General features: G+C 40.5%; 1 protein-coding gene across 4 annotated transcripts in view; it reads right to left on the reverse strand.

Annotated features, from left to right (window-relative positions):
* The window catches only part of LOC136875406 (sodium-coupled monocarboxylate transporter 1), a 238,344-nt gene that overhangs the window by 138,633 nt on the left and 81,103 nt on the right, over positions 1 to 18,608 (reverse strand). For all 4 annotated transcript variants that reach the window (XM_068228195.1, XM_068228197.1, XM_068228196.1 and 1 more), the window contains 2 exons: positions 13,301 to 13,368; positions 13,069 to 13,223 (listed from right to left, as the gene is read on the reverse strand). In XM_068228195.1, the coding sequence (XP_068084296.1) occupies positions 13,069 to 13,223; positions 13,301 to 13,368 (223 nt within the window). The remainder of the gene's footprint in view (positions 1 to 13,068; positions 13,224 to 13,300; positions 13,369 to 18,608) is intronic.

Consider the following 18,608-nt stretch of genomic DNA (forward strand, 5'->3'; position numbering starts at 1 on the left):
TAGCTCGTTGGTAAGTTTGTTTGTTTTCTTACTTGTGAGTGTAATTGTATTAGGCCTAAAACACGGGAGATATCATCTAAGTACATATGGATTCAAGTAAGTACGCCTCTCAAGATTTCCTTATGCTTGTGTAGATTTTTCTTGTGTATTGTAGTGAAATTTTCGTTCGTGTGTTTGGTGTGACTTTATCTTATATCTCAGTTTCTTTTTGGGCGTTCTTGCTTCAGGCGTGTGTCCATTATAGTGCTTAGATAACTTTCAAAATTCCCCGTTCCTTTTATTTAAATTTTATTTCGCGCTGGTTTTTTGTTTTCTCTTGCTATTTTCCGGATGCGTTTGCGGTCTCGTGTTTGAAATTTGGTACTTATTTTCGTGATCCGTGTTGTGTATGTGTGCTCTTTTTCGTATTTACTTTTGGTTGTAATTCTCTTATATGTGATTCGTGCACCGTTTCGTGTGTTTCGGCCTGTGAGTGCCCGTGTTTGACCTAATACTGCGCTTACACTACTATCTATTTTTAAAATATTATTATTATTACTATTATTATTATTATTATTATTATTATTATTATTATTATTATTATTATTATTATTATTATTGCTGTAAGTTTGTAAAATTTAATATCTCCTGGGGAATTTTTATTTGGGCTGGGTTGGTGTATTTTCATTTCTATTGCGGGCGTTTAACGTTATTCTTTCCCAAATTATCCGCATAATACCGCATTGGTATCTTACTTTTCAACAATGTACTGGTAACGTCTCTATTATAATCGAGGGGCTTGGACAACCCTAGTGTGCGTAATATGGGTTCTGTTGTTATCTCTTCTGCCAATTGTTGCTTATCTCTTGTGCTTGGCAGTTATGTAACCTGATGATTATTGTGAATTGTCTCTGCCGCGATAACAGCATCTTGTGTATTGCTCCGTGAATACTACATTGGATTGTTTTCTTCTGAAACCGTGTCATTTTTCGGTCTCGGTGATGTGATGTGAACTGGCTCGTCCCTTTTAAATATGCTTCCGGTGTTTAATTTATTGCCTTTGCTTACCATGGCTTTTGCGATTTTAAATTATTTTTAATTTGGGCTGAATTTCTTATTCTGGGCGAGCCTGGTGTGGTGACGTTATGGTCGGTTTTTATTGTGTTCTGTGTTAGTTTGTATTGTCGTGTGACCTTCGTTTTTGCGGGTTTAGTGGAGACGTTGCCTCCACTGGGTGCTGTCAAAAGCCCTCGATTTGCCATCCAATCCATTTTTTTCTCTGTTAAATTTTAAATTCCATTTAATGTTGATACATTTCAAATATGTGTTTTTCGAAGGTAATTATTAAGGTAGGCTGATGCATCAGTATATTTTTGGGGGGATAGAAAGGAATTATTTACTATTGATATGAATTTATTTACATCTAAGTCATTTATTTAATGAGTGTTTATTATCCTCCCTAATGTTGTGTTATTTGCAAGTTTCATTATTTCCCAGAGTTTTATTTAATTTTTCAAATTTAAATAGTAGCGTAAATATTATTTATTCATTATTTTTTATATTAAATTTCTTGAAAATCTTGGTGTCGTTCTTGGTGAATTTCTTCGCAATTCCTGGGAGCCCCTCCTCTCTCCTTTCTTATGGGTAGGTTCCAGTACTTTTCCTCGCTTCCTTGTATATTTGATGTGTTATTATATGATTTATTCAGAATTATTTGCTTTTTTTAATTGTCTTGTGTGCGCATTTCCTTTTGACGTTCTCTTCCCAACTTCATTCATCATCACTGTTAGCGAGCTGGTTGCAACACTTCTTAAAGTCATTCATTATGATGATCTAATTATGCCATAACACGTCGTTACTATCATAGGATATGGATTCTCTGTCAGTGAAATACCATCATGGTATCACGAACATAAATGATCCTGGATTGCGTCGACTATCATCACCTTTCTCTTCAAAATTCTTTCATTAACGCACCATCGTATATTCTATCTCTCTATCCTTCATTATACTCGTATAACATTACAACATCACTTTCATCTCACATATCATATCTCTTAAATTTCTTTCCAATAATTCTCATATATAACTCATCTTGACACTTAAAATCATTTCATTCCAAATTATTTACTTCATTGATTCAATATCTTCGTATCTATTCTCAACATGTCTTCGGCTTATTCTCATATCCACACATATAATCCTACTCTGACTTCCTTCATAATCCAAATTATCAATCATCACTTCACATACACTGACTGACAGAGCAAATGCAACACCAGGAAGCAGTGGTTCGAAAGGGATGAAAGTTGGGGAAAAAACAGAGACGGCACTGACGAATAATTGATGTTTATTTCAAACCGATATGCAGGTTACACAATGCGCACGGCATCGACTCAGTAGGATGTAGGACCACCGCGAGCGGCGATGCACGCAGAAACACGTCGAGGTACAGAGTCAATAAGAGTGCGAATGGTGTCCTGAGGGATGGTTCTCCATTCTCTGTCAACCATTTGCCACAGTTGGTCGTCCGTACGAGGCTGGGGCAGAGTTTGCAAACGGCGTCCAATGAGATCCCACACGTGTTCGATTGGTGAGAGATCCGGATAGTACGCTGGCCACGGAAGCATCTGTACACCTCGTAGAGCCTGTTGGGAGATGCGAGCAGTGTGTGGGCGGGCATTATCCTGCTGAAACAGAGCATTGGGCAGCCCCTGAAGGTACGGGAGTGCCACCGGCCGCAGCACATGCTGCACGTAGCGGTGGGCATTTAACGTGCCTTGAATACGCACTAGACGTGACGTGGAATCATACGCAATAGCGCCCCAAACCATGATGCCGCGTTGTCTAGCTCCACAGTTAGTGCCGGATTTAACCTTTCTCCACGCCGACGCCACACTCGTCTGCGGTGACTATCACTGACAGAACAGAAGCGTGACTCATCGGAGAACACGACGTTCCGCCATTCCCTCATCCAAGTCGCTCTAGCCCGGCACCATGCCAGGCGTGCACGTCTATGCTGTGGAGTCAATGGTAGTCTTCTGAGCGGACGCCGGGAGTGCAGGCCTCCTTCAACCAATCGACGGGAAATTGTTCTGGTCGATATTGGAACAGCCAGGGTGTCTTGCACATGCTGAAGAATGGCGGTTGACGTGGCGTGCGGGGCTGCCACCGCTTGGCGGCGGATGCACCGATCCTCGCGTGCTGACGTCACTCGGGCTGCGCCTGGACCCCTCGCACGTGCCACATGTCCCTGCGCCAACCATCTTCGCCACAGGCGCTGCACCGTGGACACATCCCTATGGGTATCGGCTGCGATTTGACGAAGCGACCAACCTGCCCTTCTCAGTCCGATCACCATACCCCTCGTAAAGTCGTCTGTCTGCTGGAAATGCCTCCGTTGACGACGGCCTGGCATTCTTAGCTATACACGTGTCCTGTGGCACACGACAACACGTTCTACAATGACTGTCGGCTGAGAAATCACGGTATGAAGTGGGCCATTCGCCAACGCCGTGTCCCATTTATCGTTCGCTACGTGCGCAGCACAGCGGCGCATTTCACATCATGAGCATACCTCAGTGATGTCAGTCTACCCTGCAATTGGCATAAAGTTCTGACCACTCCTTCTTGGCGTTGCATTTGCTCTGTCAGTCAGTGTATATCCTTAAATATCCTACCACTTAGCACTTCATATTTCACATAGTATAACTCTCTAATATTCTTTGTTTTAATTGCAATGGCATTAATATACCTGTTTTATTCACTTTTCACTCCCTAATTAGGACTGGTTTTAACTTTAGTATTACTACCTATCTCCGTGTAAATCGACAAAAATGTAAAATTATTCCGCGATAATCTAACATAATTGAATCATTTCTAAGATATTAACGATCTAACATCTACTCACAATCAATTTTGATGACTACTTTGGAATTTATAACGCACTCATTTACCTTAATTTAATGAAAAACTTGTCTTTTTCCTTCGGCTCCTTGATTGCATTATGTCTGCCGCTGGTCATCGAGATGCTCTCGGCGATGTGGTCCTCCGTTGCCGTCATCTCAGCTTGGCCTCATCCAGACAATCTCCCCATAGGCCTAGTCTTCTTAAAACTGCATGGCGGCCAGGTCTTGCGCAATAGGGATATAAAGATACTTCTTCTCCTTCATGAAATGTTGTGTTGGGCTCCTTATGATTTTCGCCCAGTCAATATGCTTAAGGGATTTATAAAACACTATATAGATATCTGTATAAAAATAAATAAAGAAATAGGAGCACTGTATTATACACACGGCATAAAACACAGGGTGTTTGGAAAAAGAGGTGCGCATGATAGACTTGATAAACTCATAGAGCGGTAACGGTATAGTATGCAAGGGATAAGCTTGATAGAGAGGGTACTAATCAGCTCCAGTAACAAAATAGAAGAAAAACTGAGAATGAAGAGAGTCACCACAAAAAACCTAAACGATCAGGTTATATACACAAAGAAAGCCAGGAGCATACCGACAAAAAATGAAAGAGTAATATGATATCAAGTTATAAAGTGAGGTTGGAGTCATCAAGAAAAGTAGTAATTATTGATATTGCAGTGGGTATCAGATTATAGAGTAAACAAGAAATACTGGTAGGCAATGAAAATTTGTGCTGGATAAGGTGGTGTAAAAGACGTTGGCGAGCTGAACGATATAAAGGACATTGGAAAAAGATATGATTAGCATCTCCATCGGGGTAACCACATTCACAAAAGGGTTGAGTTGTCAGATTAAAACGATATTTATAAAGCGGAGTAAGGGCATTATAGTAGTTATATGTCGTCTAGAGTACTGGCCTGTTATGTAGTTGGCAGTATCATGCCAATCTGATGGCCAATCAGAGTGAGCCTTGTTTTTGACATGCATAAAATAATAAGTGGGGGAATGGCTATAGTAGAGGCGAGAAGCGGAAGACGTGCTGCTTGCTTTGGATAAGTATCGGCTCGTTCATTTCCAAAAATTCCAATATGCGCTGGCACCCAGACGAAAGTGAGGTAGACGTTTGAAATAAGATGTTTTACGTTATATATGTACCAATTGTATGAGAAGGAGATGGAGGAGAGTGATTGTAATACACTCATAGAATCAGTGTAGAGGAGAGCTTGGCGTACGGCAAAAAGTTCAGCAGAATAAATGGAGAAGTGATTAGGTAATCTAAATTGTTGGGCTAACTGAGGTTGAACAGCAAAAAAGGCCGCTCCAACGCCAGACACTGACTTAGAGCCATCTGTGTATATATCGACAGTACTTGTCAAGGGGGAGACACGTAATGTTTTGTGAAGCTGTGCCTGTGTGCAGTTCTAATTTGTATCGCGGCAATAGTTAGAAGCAACAGGGAGAATAATGTAAGGACGATGAATGAAACATTCATAAGAAAAAGAGTAATACGGCAGTGTAGGCATACGCAAAAGAGAATCTCGATATCCATGTAAATAACTATACGCTTGATATATATGATATAAAGACGGTGACGGGGAAGAGCGTATAGTTCGAACAATAGTTGTAATTTTGGTATGAGGGGGGTAGCGATGGTAGCAAATTTCTTGAAGAGGTATTTTGTTGTTAACATAAGTCGACGTATTTTTAGAGGGGGATCGCCAGCTTCTACAAGTAATGCGTTAGTAGGCCTTGTGTGAAGAGCACCAAGACAAATACGGAGAGCGCTGAATTGTGTCGTATTTAGATGTGCTAAAGCCATATCTAGGACAAGGGCACCATAGTCCATATAGGAACGGAGGGTGGCCTTACATAAAGAAAGAGCGGTGGTCGGCTCCGCTCCCCACTTTCTGCGTGTAACAGTTCGGAGGACGTTTATATAAGAAGTAGCTTTGTTACGTAAATGTTTAATATAGTGAGTCCACGTTAGTTTATGGTATAAATGTAGTTCAAGGTATTTATAATGGTTACAGATAGGGATAAAATACGTATCGAATAGAAGAGGGTTCCGGTCATATTTACGGCGATGGGTGACGATCATCCTTGAGCATTTGGATATTGCAAGCTGAAGGCCATGGGAATCCAACCACGAGGTAGCCTCACTCATAAGTTGCGACATTCGCTCGCGGCATGTATTTATGTTGATGTGAGATAGGTAAAGAACGATATCATCAGTGTACGATATTATGCGAGCGGAGCGTGTTACTAACCTGTCAATATCGCTCATATAAAGAGCAAAAAGTATCCCGCTGAAAATGTCCCCCTGAGGTAAGCCATTTGACATCTGCCGACTAGAAATAGTATGTTGAGACGATTTGATTATAAGATTACGGTATGTAAATAAGTGCTGTAAAAGGGAAATAAAACCAGGTGGGAAGTTTTTAGCAGAAAGACAATCCCATAACATATGTAACGGAAAAGAGTCATAGGCGCCTTGAATATCAAGAAACGTAGTTATGGTACTGTGGCGACGTGCCTTGGCCAATATTAGGTCGATTACAAAGGTATTTATAGCATCGTGAGTGCTACGGCCTTTAAGAAACGCACACTGATTGTTTGGGACCAAGTTATAATATTCGAGTACCCAAAGAAATCTCTGGAGTAGTATTTTAAAAAATGTTTTCCTCATACACGAACAGAAAACAATACCACGGTAACTGTGAAAATCAGAGGCTATCTTATTCGATTTAAGGATTGGCACAAGAAAGAAGTCATTCCATTGACAGGGCACTTTAAGTGTAGAAAATATGGTATTACAGTATTTAAGAATGACTTGCTTAGCTGCGTGAGGCAAAAAGTGCAGCATACTGTAGGGATAACTGCTTCAAATTCGTATAATGTAATAGGTTGTAATAAAACGGAAGAATAACGACTGGAATCGGCTTGTGAAAAGGTACTGGCAGGGACGACGTAGTCCGGAGTGAGAGAATGAAGAAATTGCTCAAGCACATCAGTCGGGATTATCGCACTTGTGGCATGTTGAGAAACACGAGTCAGTGTTCGAACAGCATTCCAGAGTTGCGTAACCGGTGTGGATGTTGTAAGTGATGAAATAAAGTTCCCCCACGCTTTCCGGCGCTTGGCATTAAAAACTCGGCGAGAATAAGCAATATGTTTTAAAGCGAAATAGTTGTGAGGCGTTAAGTGTTTTCGATAAGTACGAAATAAGCTTTTACGTTTTTGTATAATTTTGTGGCACTCATCATCCCACCAACGTAGACGACAAGGTTGCCGTGATTGAGGTGTTTGAACGACTTTAAAAGGGTGGTAGATATTAATGTAGCGAAAGACGATCTGCAGGAGTGAGTCATATGTTAGCATATGAGAAGGCATAAGAGAAAATTGAGTCGCGATAAAGTGGCTGAAGGTGTTCGCGTTAAAGGTCTTAAACGATCGTACAGTAGGAATATGTCTGCTGTAAAACAGAGACGGGTTCGGTCTACTGAGGCCGTACGTAATAATGATAGGAAAGTGATCGCTTGTAAAGGTATCCACCAAAGTATGCCCATACCTTTAGCACTTGCGGCAAAGAATAGGAACAAAGATTAACGGTTCAACCTCCATATAAACACTGCATAGGGAAACATGTTGAGGTAGTGCGTGACCACGAAAGAGTATTTTAACAGAGCCCGTGGGTAGATATTCTGTACTACCTTGTTGCGTGACTCGGAGGTTAAGGCGTTTAACAGATTTAACTGGGATCGATGTTAAGTTTTTAATAAACTCAGCTTCAGTAAGTGATTTTTCAACATCACGGATGATACCCACACACATAATATTGGAACTGGGTATGAATGTTTTAACTTGGAGAGTAATGAGAAGAGGATTAGTTAAGAAAGAATTGGCTTGCACTGCATATGAACATTCAATTTGAAGTCGATTACGTCCTTTGCGAGTAATGGATTTGGGTCTTAAATTATTTTCATGAAATTTGCGCCCCAAACCCATCGAGTGCAAATGACTAATATTCCGTGGATTGATATATTGCACATATACAATATATGGTCCATAATGATTATTAGGATTCGTTTCGGTTACAACAGGCGGAGTAGAATCAGAGTGCGGTGGATCATTAGATCCTTCCATATTCTGAGAAGAAGAATTGGGTAATTGAGCGGAATTAAGTAGGGAGTTATCATCTTCCATACGGAGTTCTATTTCCCTTTCAACCTGTAGCTGTGACGGATCAGGCGATTCGTCACCCCCATTATGTTCTGCCATATCGCACACACTACACAAAGAGGTAAAAGATAGTAATACGCTATGTAGCACACACTGCACTACACTACACTTGACCGTACACTATACAAGGCAACCGTTCAGGTAAAAGCCTGGATATGAACTAGGACACGTAATAACGCAATTTACTGTTCACGGATTTCCTATTCCAGACACAATTTCGCTCCAAACCACCAAATCCGAGCAGCTTTAATTGTACGGATATAACGATACATGTAGGACGTTAGTTGTGACATTACGTTGAATTCAAAGCCTTCTAACATAACAGTTTCATTGATAATTCTTTTAGCTCGAATTTTATACGAATAACGTTGCAGATCTCCAATATGTCTACGGTTGTTTCAGCTTTATATGTATCGTATATTATTGTTCTAAAAGGTTCAATTAGGTATTGGTGCTTTATAAAGAGTTCGTTTTCTTCTTATTGAATCAAGGCCTAGTCTTCGCTGTGATGAACTGAAATATGTATTGCCTTTACAATACTCTTCTTATTTCGCAGATTATATTACTGCTATTATACCTATCTGCTTTTCAGTTAGCTTTAGCGTTATAATCCCTATTTTTCTGATAATTTTCTTCTAAGTCTTGAATTTATAATTGCGTGTCTTGCTTCCTCGAATCAATACGTCCTCTCTCAATTATGGTTAGTTCATTTATCATTTTTCATTAGTATTGTGTTTAACAATTCTGATGCCCAGTTTCTGGAACGTGAGATATCAAACCTATAGCGGTATCGAGTGGTTAACATTTGTTTTGGCGTTGCACGAACGTAATATACATCTATCGGTTCCATAAATCGCCTGCTAACTTATGCCCGGTTTCTGGAACGTGAGATATCGAACCTATAGCGGTTTCGAATGTTTAACTTGTGTTTTGGCGTTGTACATCTATCGGTTCGATAAATCGCTTGCTAACTTAGAACAAGACTGACTCCGATCCTCAGACCTTAATGCTACGCTCGATCGTTCAAAGATGGCGAATCCAGTAGCCGGAATTATTGGAAATGTGGGTTTGTTTTGGTTTGTTGTTATCGTGTGTAGTCGGTGTAATTTTATGAAAGTTGACGATAAATGTTAGTTTATTTGTAGAATATAAGTGTGCGAGTGTATTTATGAGTCAGTGGACACATAGGATCTGTAATTATACACAGTAATGTGAGAATGTGCTTGTTTTGATCATGTTTTTACTCATTGAGAACATGAGTGCACTAGGTGGACCAGGTTTTAATCTAACTATGGCGATGCCTCTCACACAACTATTCGTAAGTTTCCTTCGGAATAGAACATTAAGAGAGAAATGGATTAGAAATATACATCGTGATTATTTTGAAGTCCATGAGAAAATTGTACTGTGCATACATCATTTTGAGAATAAGTCTGAGGTTAGGGAGCCCATTTCTCTACTTCCAAACTATTCGTATTCCTCGACAAATATTAATTTAGGTATAGTATAACTGATATATTGTTATTCCGTTAGTGTATATGTGCTTCAAAATATCGAGTGATTTAGATGCAGGTTTATTTTACAATAAGCTGTGCTTTGCCTGCGGAAATGTTTGGCTGGATCTTGGAGTATAACAAAACTTCTACTGTAAGTGTGACAGTTGGAGCAATCTGTATAGTGTTACACAGAAGAAATAGTGACTTGAAGGATTATCTGGGTTTGTAACGTAGGGTTTTACTTTACCAACACCTTCAGATTCATGCTGTGGTTATCTGTTATCAAGCAGACAGCGCCGAACTGAAGCTCGTCCATGTGGTTAAATACCAATGTTTAGTCAATATAGTTTTTGCGCTCATGTTCTTTAATGGGTAAAAACCGATTATATCTTTAGTATCTGAACGTTTTATTACTAATGTTACTATCATTGTGTGAAATGCTGTTATGCCAACATTATGTTAACATTACCAGGGTCGTTCATTGGGTTAACATAATCATTTCGAATGTACTTGGGCTGAGTGACTCAGACGGTTAAGAAGCTGGCTTTCTGACCCCAAGTTGACAGATTCTATCATGGCTCGGTCCAGTGGTATTTGAGGGTACTCAAATACGTCGGCCTTGTATCGGTAGATTTACTGGCACGTAAAAGAACTACTGCAGGACTAAATTTCGGCAATTCGACGTCTTCGAAAATCGTAAAAAATGCAGTTAGTAGGACGTAAAACCAATACCGTAACATGATTATTTCGGGTGTACTTCCCATTCATTGGGTGCTGAATTTAAGAAATTGTCCACCACTTCAAAACTAAGGTAACAAATTATGTTTCACAGTTCTCATGAGAGCGAATAAATTGAGGAATTTCGAACCTAAATTTATTTTGAAACATTCAAAATGATGTTAGAAATATCATTTTAACATTTTTATCGTGTATTTTCATCTTTCCAGCGAAGTGAAATCTAAGAGAAAACGTCATTTATCGAAGAAATTTCTAAATAATCACCTTGTTGGGCTCTTTTCTAGTAGAATATATGTGGTGCATACTTCTTGGCGAGGCGTTTTCATACGTGTAAAAGCGATTTTCCCTATGATGTTACATTTATCATGTTAAATTACCGCCGGTTATATAATATGTGCGTGATATTTTCTTGTTAGCCACTACCAGCAATCCGGCTACTTCGGCCGCCATGTTTTTTTATATTACGGTCTGAGGATTGGAGTCGGTCTTGCCTAGGACCCTGAGCAGGAGATATCGCAGTACTTCAGTATCAGCAGCTAACATGTGTTTGTTAAAAGTTTCTATGGCTTTCTGAACTTCTTCCGACGAAGAAATGGTCAACATTCTTGAATAACCACCATTACAGTATACCATCATCGGCCTAATGTTCTAATGAAGTAATTCAAAGACAGACTGAGGCTAAACAAATATACTGTCATAGGTTTCGTAGAGGTTACAGGCGACAATTTGCGTCCTGTGACAAATAATTTTCCATTGTCCCCTGTTGATCGATTATTAATTACGATACACTTTAAGACTCAATGCTAATGAGTCTTATCATATTTGTATCTGTGACTGCATTAGTGCCTATAAAATCACTGGTACCACTAACTGAGTATTGCAGATAATTACACATTTATCGTAGTAGGCCTACTTGCATTGGCAGTGAGGATAATTATACTTTTATCGCGGGATTGTTTTTAATTAACGATATTACATTACAAGGAACTAACAGGTTATATAATTATATCAATTACCCTGTATATATATCGTTGTACTGCGGTCAGTGTTCACATTTTGGATAAACAGGGAAGGCTAATTGCATGTGATACTGGTGTGCATATTTCCTCTATGTCAGGTTCTTCTGACAGTCCTTAAACATTACGAAACTGACACCCATGTCTGCAAGAACTAGTAGAATACCAGTTTATCGCTGCATGGCACAGAGGAGCTGCACGGAAAGCTGAAATGTGGTGCATTACTTTTGCGGATGCGCCTGACAATCTAGGAAGCACACCTAATGCACAAAAACATATCAGTACGAGGGGTGGCATCTAGTGTGTATTTATGAAACTTGATCAACGAGGCAATAGTTGACAGTTTGATAAGTTAGCTGCTGTTCCGCTGCGCAACGCAGCGAAGATTTATCGAGTCGACAGCTGTAACAAAGCAATAGCTATCGAAGAGATTTCTCACCATTCCAGAAACCGGGCATAAGTCTTGTTTTGTCTCAGCCACTGCCATGTTGATCTTTACTATTCCGACCTCGCGCTATATCGTATCTCCTTGATATATATTATCGAGTTTATACTTTCTGTTTAAATTTCTTATCGGCAATTGCGACCATCATAACTCCACTGAATTATATTCTCAGGACAGTGAAATGGCACGATACGTGGACTTTGTTTAGGTATGTGTATACAGCCTTGGCTCATTGGCCGTTAAACTAAGGCTAAATATTTGGTACCCTTCCCTCGATGGTTTGTTTAGAGGAGCAACGTGCCACAAGAGCACACTCTATTCGTACGTTCGGGAGTGTTTGCGGTTGGAGTAAGTTTCTTGGCGTGCATATAGACCGGCGAGTGACCTGGAGTGAGGCATAGTGCTCTACACGGGTGCGAACATGCGGGTAAGGCACACTTCTGATTTTCTTAGCTCAAGACCATCGGACTGGACATACTACATGTCCACAGGAAGAAAAAGGGTAAAAATAATCATTAACGTGACAGCAGTGGATTCTATGTTCGAAATTTGAATTATTGAACTAACAAATTAGTCCCATTTAGCGGCATGTATGTGATAATTTATATGTTTCATTGCCATTTTTAGCCATATTAGCTTAGGTCATTTTATTGTTTGGTGATGACATCTAGCTGTGTTAGGTAATAATGTACAGATTTCAGTGAATTGGAGTACCTGTTGGAGCTACATATCATTCACACTGGTAAAGATTAACCACAACTGTAAAGATCATGTTCCCGTAATAGGTATTCCATACAACGTTTGTTACTAACACGAGCCCCATTGATCAGATGCCACTCATTGAATTTCATGACGATCTTCAAGTTAGTTATACACAGACCCCACACACGGCGCTAGCTACCGTCATCACTGAAGCCGATGACACTCACCATTTTAGAGGAAACAGCTGCTAGTTTGAGTCTGGTTGGTGAATGCATGCTGTCGAAGTATCTTGTGTGCCAATAAGTAAGGTAAAGAAAATAAGCTGTCATAGTCTCACTCCCTAGATGACGGACTTACAGCTTATAATGGAGAAAAGGCGCCATGCGAGGTAAGAATCGGCGCAGTGGGTCACATTGTGGAAGTGATGGGAGCTCTAGTCTGGGATATACAGTCCAGCTGCTCGCGTCATTTGAAAGCTCTACGGAACGTCCACATATTTCACATTTCTACACAGAACAAGTATTGAGTGGACTAACTTTGGTAACTCTATTCGACCACTGTCCAAGTTCCTCTGCCAGACCACTGCGGCTCCACCGACATCCATGGAGCCCTTTACAGCGACGAGTATCATCGCTCCAAACATGATGATCGTCTGGATGACGTCCGTCCAAACAACGGCCTTCAAACCTCCCTGGAACAGAAGCAGCAAGTTACGGAAGCTGGAGGAACACTTGATGTGTGAGCTCAGTAAAAGGAGTGGACACTCACCACACACGTGTAGAAGATGCAGATGACACAGACCAGCGGCGTGACCACGTGGACGTTGACTCCAGTCACTGGAACAGAGAGGGAGCTTGGTCACTAATCTCACTTGGCAGTACGTTGGCGCTTGTAGAGTAGGCTGCAGAGGATGGGTGGCCTCAGCTCTATCGTGGCTCCACTCTTCTGTATTCGGGGCTGATCCCCACCGTTTTCCTGCACTAAGGTGAGTGCCGGGACAGTTCCTAGTATAGGCCATGGCCCCTAATCCTCTCATCTTCTCCGAGCATCTCCTTCACCGTATCACATCTCTCTGGTCTGAGAGACGGCGTCACCTTCTAGGAAGCCCGCCGTCCCCTTCAGTCTCGGCAATATGCAGAGCACTACTACTTAGACATTAGTGTCGACAGTTTTAGGTCTCGGTGCCTAGGGAGTCTTTCCTGGTCCCTGTCTTTCCTTGACCGATACCTTAAGTGTCGGACCTCTTCCAACTTTCTCTCTGATTAGTGTTAACAGAGGATTGTTGTTTAGTTGTACTTGTACCGAGTTCATCGCCCAGGGAAACCACCAACCGCGAAGTTGGCAGAAACACCAGTGCGGTGGTAGTATACAAACGAATATCCAACGGGCCGTAAATTGCAGCCGAGGCAAACGTAAATCCGTATGAAGTCGGACCCGATATGAGAGTACCCGACCCCGCTTCCAAAAAGAAAAAAACACTCTGCAAGAAGATTAAATAAACCAAAGCCTAGAGAAAGAACACAGGTTTTATTAATCAAAAGGAAGATAAAAATAGTAAACTTGTCTCGACTGAGACAAGTAACGCCAAGGAATAGTGCTCACAGAAGCACTCCATTGCAGTATTTAAACCATCTGGTTTTTACAACCTCTGATAACATGAACTCACTGGTCTCAATCGTATACTTCACCTGTCCTTTTAATAACGTTAGACGACCTCAACACTCCGTCACGGTGTATTACTGGATCCCGTATCAGGTTTTGTAAAATGAACAGGAAGATGTGAAACATAGGAGTATATTCCGAAATTAATTCACAATGAACCATAATTCCAAAAGTCCCAATGAGGGAATCCACAGACGTTAACAAACCAAAATCACGGAAACCACTTACAATCGCGAAGGACAAGAGAGAAAAGGTGACGCAACACTAGAACGTAACACAAAATAAACGAAAGGAGGATGCTCTGCCCACAGACATACAGATTTAGACTGGCAATGAGCAGCAGGATTCTGAAGCTGGAAGCGTGCGGCCGCCGCCATCTTACGTCACTACAGTATCCCGATGCTTTAATGTAAAACAGCAACCGAAATGGGAATATTGGACAGGAGAAAATTAAAATAATTAAAAGCACATCGAAATAATAACTTAGACCTATTAGTTCCTTTATTTTATTCTTGACAGAAAGAAAGTCTGATATAGAAATTTACCAATGCTTAAAAATAACCAACCCGTTTTAGACCGATCTTTCGTCAAATCTATTTCCATTCAACTCTCTTACAGCATGATTCACACTTATTTTAAGGTTTGTTTGTTTGTCCAATCCAGTTATATACAACTGAGCTGTGAATTCATTTGGTATGTTCTCGCCCATGACTGAGCTTAAACCACATTCTTCTATGAGGTGAGATGAATCTGCCATGAAGGGATGCCGTTCCTGACGTCAACCTCACCAGAGAATGATACTAGGAAAGGAGAGGGTGAATCCCGGTACCGACACATAGCCTACCCCTGTCCAACAGCGCCATATGAGTATTGCAGAGAGGTTTGGAATTTACTTTAGGGTTTGGTCACGCAATTTAGTGATTTGAAATCCCCTACCCTGCCGACCAACATTGTTTTCGATCAACGGTGTCATACCGTTTAGACTTCAACGCCTTAACGATCATGGCCATCAAGCGGGCTCTCCAGGTACAGCGATGAAATTACACTAATAAGGCGATAAACGCGCATGTCCTTGGATTTTAGGTCTAAAGGATGTGAGCTTTAACTTGAAAAAGTTACATACAACTGGGCTGTGACTGCATTTGGTACGTTTTCTTTCATGACTGAGCTGAAACCAATACATGTATTCTCTCCAAAATACATCTCAGTAAGTTTAACACATGGACATCTTTCGTAGGAACATACTGATTACCTCGATTCTGGAAAAAAGCGGAATGGATAAGGATTTTCTAATAATAATAATAATAATAATAATAATAATAATGGTTTATGTTATTTCTTTTACGTCCCACTAAATACTTTTACGGTTTTCCGAAACGCCGGTGTGCCGGAATTTGGTCTCGCAGGAGTTTTACGTGTCAGTAAATGTACCGACACGAGGCTGATATATTTGAATACCGGTACCTTTAAATACGACAGGACTGAGCCAGGATCGAACCTGCGAAGATGGGGTCAAAAGGCCAACGTCTCAACCATCTGAGCCACTCAGCCCAGCTAAGGATTTTCTTTTTGTATAACAGCTTCCTTACAAGTATCATATTGTAGAGAACATCTTTACCTCAAATCCTGAGATATTGTACCCGGATGATAGGGATCGTAATTTAATCATGATTTGATATCTGAAGGAGAATATGGTACGCATGTTAAAATGGAGAGAATCGGGTAAGAATATTTCTGGCCGAAGGAGTGTGGAAATACAAGCTGACAAGGCGATTGTTTGGAGCCGTGAGGATTAGTTTGTCACAATGGCCAGAGTCGCTCATCCCGGTAGGGGGCCTATTAATTTACCGACCAGAAGATAAGGATGTTTCCTGTGACATTATTAAGGAACTTGTACTCTTTTGGATAGTAATTTGAGATTTGTGTCACATGAATTGAAACGAGTGTGCATCCCTTCGCTCACTGTTGGCGCGCCTCGTTAATAAAGGATCGCCCAGTCGGTGGCGCTCCACGCGGCTGCCTGTCGGAACTCCGACAATGTGTGCCACACCCACCCTAAAGACTACACAATGAAAAATGAGGCGTAGATCCCCGACCAGGAAGGGCGAACGACGCAGCCCTGAACTGGAAATTTCCCTCTTATCAACGCAATTCAAGTTAATGACTAATACTACTATGAGTAAAAACCCATACAAATACCAAATGAGGGTTTATTGAAATATAAGGCAAATCAAATAAATCACTTACGGGGAGATACCAGCATTGAAACAGGGCAATCCATACTTGTTTGATGTCGACCCAAATGGAAAACGTGTCAACATAACGTGACCTCATCAATTCTTTTAAACACCAGGCATAGTTATTCATACAATGTTTCCATCGAATAATCAGTGACCTCGCAACATAATGCTGTGATGTCAATATCCTTTGCGCGGGCTTAATTTGATCATTCCATCAGTGAGAAAAAATTAAATCCAAGCGTGGGCGTCTGTTATCTTTTCAAATCATTTTTCAACAATTCCTCTCGTTAAAAGATTCCCCACACCGAGGAGCGGATAAAATAATAATAATAATAATAATAATAATAATAATAATAATAAATTAAACCAGAGAGTGTACGACCAAGGAAGATTTCATCAAAGGGCAGAGAGAAAGCTCTCTGGAGCAATGAATAGAATGCCAATCTCAAAGAATAACATGGGCCTGCGCACGCCCCCGAAAGAAACGAAATAACATGGCGCCCTCCAGGTTAAAAAACGACCAGGACGGACACCAAACAAATAAACGACATCGCACCCAAGAAATAACAAAGCACGGTAAAGAATAAATAAAAATTAATTTAGCTGGTCGACACGTCATACTTACACCCCGCTCATTCATCCTCACATTCATTCAAACATACGACTTTTTGCCCTCCTAGGCAAACAATACCAGCAGATTGATACGAGTAAATAAATCAAGGCAACTCGTACAGTGCAACCCATCGTTTCACAAATTAGGTCTCACATTAATTATAGATACTTAGCTCAGCCAGGGCAATTGCCAACAGGACGTTCGTGACCCCACGGTCACGCGTAGACCCATCACATACACAATGCGTAGGACCAGAATAGATCTCCCAGCCGACATGCAGGGCATACCTCCAAACGATGGCAAATATTTCATAGTGAAGCGAATCAAAATAAACAGAGACCCAGCTATTAATGCATCACAATCACGTCCAACCCTGACATACCACCATTCTCACCCCGAGTACAAAGATGCGTATCGTTCGGCCATTATATGAAGAAAAGAAAAAGAAAACAGAGAATGCAAAAATAATATCATTTCAAACTATTACAGTACTTTCAATATCAATCATCGGGGCATGATAAATATGCGGTAGTTTAGATCAGCTTAACATCTATTAAACACCCATTAAAAATATAAAAATGCCGCTACTGTGTGTGAGGGCTCCCTGATTAAATTAGCATGCATAAACACAACAAGATTCTCTCCAAGGAGATGATAAGAGTCTCGCCGAAATAATGATCCCTCGTGCTCGCGACTGAGGGAGCTGCCTTCTATCGATTGAAAGCAGAAGTACATAAGCCACTTTAAGCGAAGCAGATACATATTCATTAAGACATGGGTAAAATCATTTTAGAGAACATGCTACAGTAGCATGTTTCAAATGACACAAATAGTTGAACTGGACAAGTGAATTATGACCTTTATAGTCAAGCAAGATGTTTTTTGAATTGGAAGCAAATTGGTTTGTGTGTCAGAAAATTATTTCTGGAAGAGAAGATTTTGATCCAGGATAGGAACCCTTATGGGTTTCAACTTTTCGAGATGTATACTTCAAATCGGCAATAGCCGCTATTTGATTTACTAATGATATTTATTTTTCTTTTAGGGCAAATCAGTTTTTCACCTGGTGATCTATTTTTTTATTTCTAGTTCAGTAGAGTGGCATATATATATGTGTGTAATTCTTTAGGATGCTGTAAATCCAAATTATATGTGGATCTGATTCCAGTGGCCGTGTGATCGGCAGATATGCTATTCCTGTAAATCGCAATTTTTCTGGTTGGAATCCTTAAAATGTGCTAAAATGATAACCTTCTAGTAAGTTTTAAAAGCTATACCATGGTTCTAATTCATGGTTAAGGTTTATTCAAGGTGTTACCTGAACATCGCATACTGAGTGCAGGCCTAAAAATTTAAAACTGGATTTCGAGGCATTCTTCTCTAATGTAAACGAAACCTCAAAATTATTAGTGGCCGTAAGGTTAGATTTCTCTAAGCTTATTGCCTTGCCTATTATTATGTCTGGTTGCCGGTTACGAGTTTGTTTGATGATGATTTGTTTTTTTTGCCCTCTCTGTTGTTGAGAAATAGATGACTGTCTTCGAATATTACTCATGGATGG

This window comes from Anabrus simplex, chromosome 6 (assembly GCF_040414725.1).
Source record: "Anabrus simplex isolate iqAnaSimp1 chromosome 6, ASM4041472v1, whole genome shotgun sequence".
Classification (NCBI taxonomy): Eukaryota; Metazoa; Arthropoda; class Insecta; order Orthoptera; family Tettigoniidae; genus Anabrus; species Anabrus simplex.